This window comes from Montipora capricornis, chromosome 10, assembly GCF_036669925.1.
Source record: "Montipora capricornis isolate CH-2021 chromosome 10, ASM3666992v2, whole genome shotgun sequence".
Taxonomy (NCBI): Eukaryota; Metazoa; Cnidaria; class Anthozoa; order Scleractinia; family Acroporidae; genus Montipora; species Montipora capricornis.
The window spans coordinates 1,665,100-1,675,099 of NC_090892.1; the positions used below are offsets into that span (position 1 = coordinate 1,665,100).

At 36.6% G+C, this 10,000-nt stretch overlaps 1 protein-coding gene across 2 annotated transcripts; it reads left to right on the forward strand.

The window, feature by feature from the left end:
• Nucleotides 1-2,562: 2,562 nt before the first annotated feature.
• On the forward strand, nt 2,563-7,685 carry LOC138022147 (beta-1 adrenergic receptor-like). 2 transcript variants are annotated; one of them, XM_068869181.1, is made up of 3 exons: nt 2,579-2,638; nt 4,591-4,629; nt 6,285-7,685. In XM_068869181.1, exon 3 carries the CDS (start codon nt 6,309-6,311, stop codon nt 7,182-7,184), a length of 876 nt encoding a protein of 291 aa, XP_068725282.1. In that variant the 5' UTR covers nt 2,579-2,638; nt 4,591-4,629; nt 6,285-6,308; the 3' UTR covers nt 7,185-7,685. The 2 variants fall into 2 exon arrangements, with proteins under 2 accessions (XP_068725281.1, XP_068725282.1); XM_068869180.1 differs by lacking the exon at nt 4,591-4,629 and having other exon boundaries at nt 2,563-2,638.
• The last annotated feature ends 2,315 nt before the right edge of the window (nt 7,686-10,000 follow it).

A 10,000-nucleotide genomic window follows, 5' to 3' on the forward strand; every position in this document is an offset into this window, starting at 1 on the left:
ATTGCTTGAGCGTTGCATTGATTGCATTTGGTCATCGTACACGAATGAATCTGAGATCTATTATATATATATCTGAGAAAATTACTTCCTATCTCACTGAGCTAGTTTTTACTCCCGCCCTGGATGACGAAGAGCACTAAACTAAAAAAAAAAAAGAATGCTGACCAGAGTTTCAGCTAGTTATTAACGAAAGGAAAATTACGATCGGTCTTAAAAGTAAGCCGGCCACTTTCCGAAAAAAAGCGAGAACCGCGGAAATCAATAAAATATGGTACTTTACTTGCTATTTTCGTGTGTCACTTTCTCAAGTAATTATTGTGCTGTTGTCTTCACGGTTTTATCGCAGCTGATTGGGTTATTTTGGGGTTGTATTTCTTAATCTTCGATTCTTATCATTTCGCTTAGAATACACTGTATTTAGAAATGACGAAAGATATTTAATTTTTTTGTTTCGATGCATCTCATGATTTTTATGTAAGATCAATTTATTTGCATTCGACACGTTTTTGCTGCTTTTGACTGCTTCTTTCATCTGTGTGTTACAAGAGGTCCAGTAACACCTTTCACGTTTATATTTGAGCACTGCGAACCTGTCAACGGACTATTTGAAAAGCTAGAACGAAAAAGACGATGATTTTGTGATTATATTCGTTTGATTTTGTCCCATCGGATGTGCCCATTTTAAATACACTGCTCTAAACAATATGCATATTTTAACTAAGTTAGAAGTTACTTGGATAGACATGAAGTAAAGCTTCTGAGGATCCATTCGCCTGAGCTCCAAAGAAATCATAATCAAAGGCATTCTAAGTGTAGGAGGTGAGTCCTAAAGAGGTTTTCATGTTGTCGGCGGCGGTTGCCCTTAACAAAGCAATCCAATTACAGTATGCATCACCATCAAATTACGGAGAGTTAGCACTGTCTTTTGAGAATTATCGTTTTAAAAAAGCCCACCAAGGGCATGAAGGTTGATTGGATTCATTAAATTAAAAGTAGCTATCCTGGTTATCCTAACCCACATATGCTTTTACCACTTATATTCCTAACAGATTTTCTATTTTGGATAGAATTAAGTCTTCAAAAATCACGGAGTTTAATTTTGCCATTCTTTGAGAGAGATTACATTTACTTTGGCTTCAAAGTCTGAAAAATATATGTAACGTAAGGCTTTTAATTTTTTTATTTTGTTATTCTTTTGATAGATATAAGAATAAAAAAAATAGAAGCAACAGAATCCCTTTTCGGTGTAGATTTATCTATTAAAAAAGGTCACCGAATTGCACTTTTGTTTCGATACTTGATAGGCAGAATTACCTTTGTTGCTACCGTGTGCATAATCACCACATTCAAAGATATACCAACCAACGACCGGGCAAAACTAACATGCCTAGGAGGGGGGGGGGGGCGGGGGCACATTTGTTGTCCACTGATGAATTTTTCCTGATGGCCTTGGGAGCTTTACGAAAGCGAAGACTGTGAACTCTTTTAAGACTAGACTGAGAACTAATCTTTTCACTCACAATGTTTTTTTACTTGTACATGTTTGATGGGTTTTTGATTTTCTTACTTTCTTTACTGCAAATCATGGTAAGGCGCATTGAGCCTTGGTAATATTGTTATGACTATTTTTATTAACCTTGAATTGGGCAGGGACCAGAGAAATTACTTTACATATCCTCTGTACTGATAATGGGAGCTTTGAATCGGATCAAACAACAAAAAAGTGCTTCGCTTGGGTTGGGAAACATTTGTTTCTTGCATCCGAATTTGATGGAATCTCGAAATGACAGTTTCATTCACTCGACAATATTAAGTAAAAGATTGCTTGAGCGTTGCATTGATTGCATTTGGTCATCGTACACGAATGAATCTGAGATCTATTATATATATATCTGAGAAAATTACTTCCTATCTCACTGAGCTAGTTTTTACTCCCGCCCTGGATGACGAAGAGCACTAAACTAAAAAAAAAAAGAATGCTGACCAGAGTTTCAGCTAGTTATTAACGAAAGGAAAATTACGATCGGTCTTAAAAGTAAGCCGGCCACTTTCCGAAAAAAAGCGAGAACCGCGGAAATCAATAAAATATGGTACTTTACTTGCTATTTTCGTGTGTCACTTTCTCAAGTAATTATTGTGCTGTTGTCTTCACGGTTTTATCGCAGCTGATTGGGTTATTTTGGGGTTGTATTTCTTAATCTTCGATTCTTATCATTTCGCTTAGAATACACTGTATTTAGAAATGACGAAAGATATTTAATTTTTTTGTTTCGATGCATCTCATGATTTTTATGTAAGATCAATTTATTTGCATTCGACACGTTTTTGCTGCTTTTGACTGCTTCTTTCATCTGTGTGTTACAAGAGGTCCAGTAACACCTTTCACGTTTATATTTGAGCACTGCGAACCTGTCAACGGACTATTTGAAAAGCTAGAACGAAAAAGACGATGATTTTGTGATTATATTCGTTTGATTTTGTCCCATCGGATGTGCCCATTTTAAATACACTGCTCTAAACAATATGCATATTTTAACTAAGTTAGAAGTTACTTGGATAGACATGAAGTAAAGCTTCTGAGGATCCATTCGCCTGAGCTCCAAAGAAATCATAATCAAAGGCATTCTAAGTGTAGGAGGTGAGTCCTAAAGAGGTTTTCATGTTGTCGGCGGCGGTTGCCCTTAACAAAGCAATCCAATTACAGTATGCATCACCATCAAATTACGGAGAGTTAGCACTGTCTTTTGAGAATTATCGTTTTAAAAAAGCCCACCAAGGGCATGAAGGTTGATTGGATTCATTAAATTAAAAGTAGCTATCCTGGTTATCCTAACCCACATATGCTTTTACCACTTATATTCCTAACAGATTTTTATTTTGGATAGAATTAAGTCTTCAAAAATCACGGAGTTTAATTTTGCCATTCTTTGAGAGAGATTACATTTACTTTGGCTTCAAAGTCTGAAAAATATATGTAACGTAAGGCTTTTAATTTTTTTATTTTGTTATTCTTTTGATAGATATAAGAATAAAAAAAAATAGAAGCAACAGAATCCCTTTTCGGTGTAGATTTATCTATTAAAAAAGGTCACCGAATTGCACTTTTGTTTCGATACTTGATAGGCAGAATTACCTTTGTTGCTTAAAAGTGCCATCTATAGGTTATTCATTTGTCATAGGACACTGGCATTATTTACAGGTATCCAACACTTGTTTGTGTTTATATGATTCTGGCTCCAGTTGTTCATAGACCGGATAACCAAATCCAGTGGATACGTCACTATCCAGAGTGTAAAATATACTGACTTACATAAACGTTGGCAGTGGTTTTCATACACGCCTTTAATGGACGTTCACGATTACATAAGCAAGAACAAAAACCTTTGCACGGATGGAAACTGTCGAATAGTGACTTATCCACCGGATAAAGTTATCTGGTCCATTGAACAACTGAGCTCTGGATAATGCCGGCATGAATAGATATATTAGAAATTAAAGGAAAATACAGATAATTTACTGCAAGCCAACAAGCCTGAAAGAAAAAAAAAAAATGAAAAAATCAATTACAGGCATCCTCAAACTAAAATGCTGCATGCTTTTATAATAACTTCGCATGATCAAATGCTGTTTGTACTGGTATTTCTGCCATTTGTATATCGTCTTCTAATTTCCAAGTACAAGCGGAAAATGTTGGCCATGTCATGAAGTCGATAACTTGCATTCACTCACAGATTCTTACTTTACTCTATTCTAATTGTTCATGTTCTAGAAAGTGCAATCATATGCAAATCTCACTGGAGAATATTAGTGATCCTATTGTTTCATATAGGGTTCAAGAAAGTTGCCTATTCCTTTATTGAGACTTGGCCAGTTAATGAATTTTGTAAGTTTCAATGTGCTTTTACAGAGCGATGTTTTACCAAGGGGTAATTTTAAAAGACCTTGAATTGATCAACAACCCAGATTGTGAGACTCAAATGCCTAGGCAATGTTACGATTAATGTGATAATGTCTTTCTCATTAGTTTTCCACCAAAACATTTTCAGACTTCAAATTCCACATTTATCTTTTATAGGTAACTCCTATTTCAAAATTTCTCGGAAGAAATGGGAAAAAACCCGAGTCATTCCGAAAAAAAACATAAACAAAAAAACCCTTCGTTCTTTCACCCTTGCTAGCATCCGAACGCTTACCTCATCCCCATCACTAATAAATTAAAACAGACGATTTGTTCTCGTAGTGGCGGGACTCAATGCTATCCTTGGCTTTAGCCATCTTTCATGTAGTTAATTGTCGACTATTGAAAGACATTCATACATCACAGTTTTAGCCGGAAATAAAAATATACGCAGTTTTGTGTATATCGGATAAAAAAGCGTTTCTCATGAGACATTGACGTGATTAAGTGGTTGCATAAGATGAAAGGATGCTAGCGTACATGTAGTTTGACTTTTTAGCTCACTTTTGGGTTGACGAAACAAGGACGTCAACTTTGTTAGCCATTTCGTTAGTGTATTTAATTTTAGACAGTTGTTAACGTTTGTCTGGATTTTTTTTTTGTTGTTGTAAATATTTTCTTATTATTTTCAGTTTCGCTTTTAGCTGTCGTCCCAGTGACATACGTAGCTTGTAAGTATTTGTGTTAATTAGGCGTAGGAGTGTTGGTATTGCGTATTATCCGTGATCGTATTGATGAACGTTTAAAGTGCTCTCTGCGTAGTGTTGTAATGAAGTCCCACGTTAAAATATGGATTGTACACGTTGTTAGTAGAATAAAGGTACCATAAATGTATGAAAGAAAGAGGTGGAAGCGGGTGGTAGCCTGTCGGAAGAGAACCCTTTGCAGTTAAAGAGAGGGAGAGGGAAAGTGGGAATTAAAGGGCTAGTGGGTGTTTGTAGAACGAGAATGATTGCCACGAACCTCACGCTTTTGCAACCTATAAAACATAAACAAACCCCTCTGTCAGAGACGGAGAGCAATCGGACTTTGACAAAGCCCCCGTAAGACAGTGAGGCAATATAACGTACAGTGAGAGGAAACTACGGTGCAAGAAAAGGTTTCCCGGAGTGGAGCAATGTTAACGATGGACTTGAGAACTAGAGTGTGTCTCAGTATTCTATTCGTGTGGAGGTCAGCAAAAGAGGCCAACGAATGTTCAAATAACGTTGGAGCCACCGGAAATTTTCAGGTGTCTATAATAGACATTTGGTCAAATTGTCCACTTAAGTGCGAGGAGGATGACTTCTCTCTTTCGTGTACTTTCTTGTTTTATTATTTACAAACATTGTTGTGTCAAGCCATATTTACGTTAGGAATAGAGTTATCATCATTCATTCATTACCACTACCCTTCTTTTACTATTATAATTATCAGCATTAAGATATCTGTTAAATTCAGTGGTAAATTACTTCGGTAATTCCCCTTGAAATTGTTCTACTATCAAGCTTTTTTGGAAACTTGGCATAATTAAAATTCGTGATATGAACATTAAAAAAAATGCAATAAAAAAATGGGGTCACCGTGCTTGTTTACGCGTCAGCAGGCCCTTAAATTGGGGTGTTTTTACTGGTTGCGCGTTAAAAATTCGAATCTTCATACAGAATGAAGTCTTGGTTACTTCAAAGACACAAAATTTTATTTTGAAAATAAACCTTCTTTTATTTACATAGCAGTCTTGCTTTATTTACGCCGTTTTGATTGCCTTGTTGTGGGAATAGTGCACTCTTTGGGACAGTTCCGTGGTTAGCTTGAGGTCCTCGCCTTGGCCAAAATACATCCAGTGCGGAATTGTTTTCCAAAAAAATCATGTTCTACTATCAAACTTTTTTTCTTCTTCAAATATGTTTTTTATTAGACCGTTCTTAGCAAATACTTGAAAAAGAAATCGGGGGTCACCTTGTCAATCGTTTGAGAGAAAAGGAGCAGTTATTTCGCTATCGTGCTTAGTTTGAGGGAAAATCGTGAAAATCGTGCGCAGTAGGGATGCGCAATGCAATACTAAGGAATTACCTTAAGTGAGGAATAAGCAGTTCAATTTATGTATTGAATTTATGATAATTAAGTAATACATTTTCTGTATACATTATCAAAACTCTCGACTGCTAAGTTTATGTTGTTAGTGAGTTGCAGGATCGACGGAAGAGTTTGGCGCTTTCTGCTATTGCTAATTTCGCTGTGTTCCTAGGGGAATCTCCACAGCTAACATCACAGCGTTTAAAGACTGGAGGTTTAAACGCCGTTTCACTTCACGAGTTTGACGATAAGATTTCAATTCTGTTTTCAGGAGTAACTCAACCTGGTCTGTCTTATGATGTCCGCGCTTGAAAATGCTGGATGGATTACAGGATTTGGTCTGATTGCCTTCTTAATAATAGCAAGTAATGTTATGACCATGGTTGCCTTTTACGGCTGCAAGAACCTTCTGCGCATGCGTTCGAGCTACTTTCTCATCAACTTAGCAGCTGCTGATTTACTTGTTGGTGCAATCTCAATCCCTATGCTCATCATCCTGCTGTGCTATCAACTGGACAGCGTCACGTACCGGAACATTTACACCGCTGTGGATGTTACTTCTGGTTTTGCTTCTGTGTTCACGCTCACAGCGATTGGTTTAGAACGTCTCTATGCGTTTTGTTGGCCACTTCGTCAACGTACTGTCTTGAATAACGCCAAATACTTACTTGTTATTTGTGTTGTTTGGACCTTAGCATTTGCCATCACCTCACTTCACTTACTCTACAAGTATCATGGAATTCCCTATGACATGTTCTTTTATGTAATGATGTCATGTTTAGGCACATGTTTATTCTTCATTTGCGTATCATACATAGCCATTTGGATCAGAATGAAATTGTACTTCAGCCTACAGCGTCGCCCATCAGCAAACGACAAAAAGGTAACAAGAATGCTTTTAGGCATAACTCTGATCTTTGTGCTTACTTGGTTACCATTTTATTTGTTAAATATCATCAATTTCTTTTGCAATTCATGCGTCAAAGGCAACCTTTCACCCAATGTTGTGTTTTTCTGCAAATTATTGCACTATGCAAACTCATTCATAAATCCAGTCATCTTTACATTTCAAATGTCGGACTTCCGGGCAGCACTGGCGAAAAAGCTCTGCAAGAGTTGTTATGATGTGGCTGAGGAAATTCCAAAGATTAAGGAAATTCCATTGAATTAGGGAACAGCCGAGAAAGCTCGCAAACTCATTCTTCCTGCTTTTTTTATTGGTGTATTCTTTGCTGAAGAATTCTGTAATTCAGAGGTATAACCCTGTTTGAGAATAACACGTACGCGAGGTTACGAAAAAAGCACACGTGAAAAGCTTGATATGGGGCATTGGCGCTTTCCTTTAAAAATATATCGAAATTATTCGCTAATGACATCTCATGCGAAGATGCCAAAGTGCTGGCAGAGAAACGGACTGAGTAGACTTGCTGCCCATAGCCCAATTAGGGCAAGAGGAACTTCCTCGACTAGCTAATAAAATTTCAAAAGAATGATTAACGATAAAACTATACAGCTAATATGACTTTTCTATGACTTCATCTCATCATTATCAAACATAAAGGGGAAAGTATGCGAATTATATAGTTGTGAAATGGTGTAAAGACATTGAATGCCATGAGTATTTCCAAAAGTAGGTATATTTGAAAAAGGGGTAGATGTTAAGGTTAACATGTGAATATAAACCTCTTTCGTAATGGCGGCCTAATAAAATATTCTTTTGTTTAATGCCAATAAGCTTTTCTAGCCTCGCTTCGACCAGCAAATTTCAAAAGAATTTTTGTTTCTCAATGAGGGCCAGTAGGTCTAATTAACATAAAGACAAAAAAATCTTAAAGTGGTCGCCATTTATGAAAGCGGTCTATGGAGGGCAATGAAGCCGAGGCAGAGAAGCCCATAAATCATCATCATCATCATCATCATCACTGTTATTGTTTAGTCCTGTTCCGGGACTCCCTCTTGCCCCGCCCTGAAAATGCGCCTGGAACCCAGGCGGGAAAAGAGAGAGTCCTGTATTACTTGCAGGCACATGCTCGGAATGAGCCATTCATATTGTATTAGATGCCAGGCTGGAATATGCAAATAAAGAGAACCTCGAGAAATCGTATATGAAAATTATTGTGTGATTTGCAGTGTCAGGAAAGAGAAAATCTAAATTATGCCTCGTCGTGACCAAACAAGGAGAAAAAACCCCGATCGCAGTGATGTTGGAAAATTATTGCCGAATAAATGTAACGACTGAGAGAAGATCGCAATAAATCGATGCGAAGGCTAAACTAGTAAATATACCATAGGATTTCACTAAGCGACAAAACAGCTCGGAATCAGAATTTCATATTATCTGCAATATTTTACCTCTAACAAAGAGTTTCAGAAGGGATGTGCTTTTAAGTAGCAACAATAAAAGGTAACAAACCCTTTTAAGTAGAATTTTCCGTCCTTATTAATTAATATTCACGAACAAATTTTGACCAGAAAAAAAAAATTAAACGTCCGAATAATCGATGTTTGACTGTGCATATTTATGTATAAATTTAATAGGAACATTCTGATTGCTTCATCATTGCGTTATCAACACAAACTGGTATGCAAACAAACAAATAGTCCAGGTTGGGATTCAATTTCGTTTAACTACTTTATCAGGAAAAATGCTCCGTTTTTCTGTCATGCAATCGTCTTTTAGTTTTTCCGATATAAAAATCATTGCAGTCTCAACATGCAGCTCTACATAAAACCTTAGCCATTTGGCCACGGCCTCAAGTGTGTCCTTGTAATGAAAGAATGATTTAATGCGAGTGCTTTGAAAATTTATTCTAAGGAAAAATTAATAGTCTGAGTAAATTACTCTACTCTGATTACTCAAAAAAATACTCTGTTTGTCACCGGTGTTTGTGTATTATTGCTGATAAAACTGAGAGTATTTACGACATTTTTTACCTGAATGTTTTATATTGGGTATACAAGCAATTTGTCCCCGATTTTGAAAAAAAACCTTGGTAGGCCTAAACTCCTGGAACAATCACAGTTTCAATAATTACTGTGCCACTCAAATATATCTTCACTGGATCAGTGCAATTATCACATAACTAGATCGACAGATGAAGTAATGAACAATAAATAATGAACAATAAACAAGAGTTCCAGCAGGAGATTTATTGGTCTTCGTTGAGCGATTTCCATCCACAACCTACAGACTGAGTATATTTGTAAGTTTCAAAAAGAAATCATGATCTCTTGGTTTCAAGGAGTCTCGGGAGGGCAATTAAATCAAAATTTGATATTTTTCTGCGCCAACATCATGCAGCAGTTTAGTTGGGTTTCAGGCACGAAATTCCATTTCATCCATCTGACCAGTTTTGGGGGAAAAAAATTGGCGTCATTCCGAGCATGCGCCTGCAAGTAATTCAGGACTCTCTCTTTTCCCGCCTGGGTTCCAGGCCCATTTTCAGGGCGGGGTAAGAGGGAGTCCCGGAACAGGACCATGTAATTGTTATGGGGGACTTTATTGAAATGTCTTCAAATGATTTTACAACCTTTGTGGGCTTGTGGGCCAGGACAATGGTGTTCTTGTAACTATCCTATAAAACATTATGACTATGGTCAGTCTAATAAATTACGATGTAATGAATTAAATCTTTGCATATATAGTTAACGAAATAAAAAAAAATAAAATTCATAGATGCTTATGAGCGAAAAAAAATGCAAATAATATACTATATACATCTTCATCATCCATAAACGGCTCCAGCCAAAATCAGTTCATAAGAGAAACATTTTTAATATTTCACAGTTTTGAGACATGATCCACTTTTGTTAGCGTTCAATAGCTGTCTATGCTAAGTTGTTATTTAATATGCTGGTCAGTTCTTCTTCAAGATCCTTGAGGTAAAATGCGAGTAAAATCAATGACTACTGTAATGATATTTACTTTATGACCTGGGTATCAGTTCTTAATACCTAGTTTTAAATCTATGTATGCTTAGTTCTCAT

Excerpts from the sequence above, each read along its gene's own strand:
- LOC138022147 (XM_068869180.1), top strand. The coding sequence starts at position 6,309 with ATGATGTCCGCGCTTGAAAATGCTGGATGGATTACAGGATTTGGTCTG.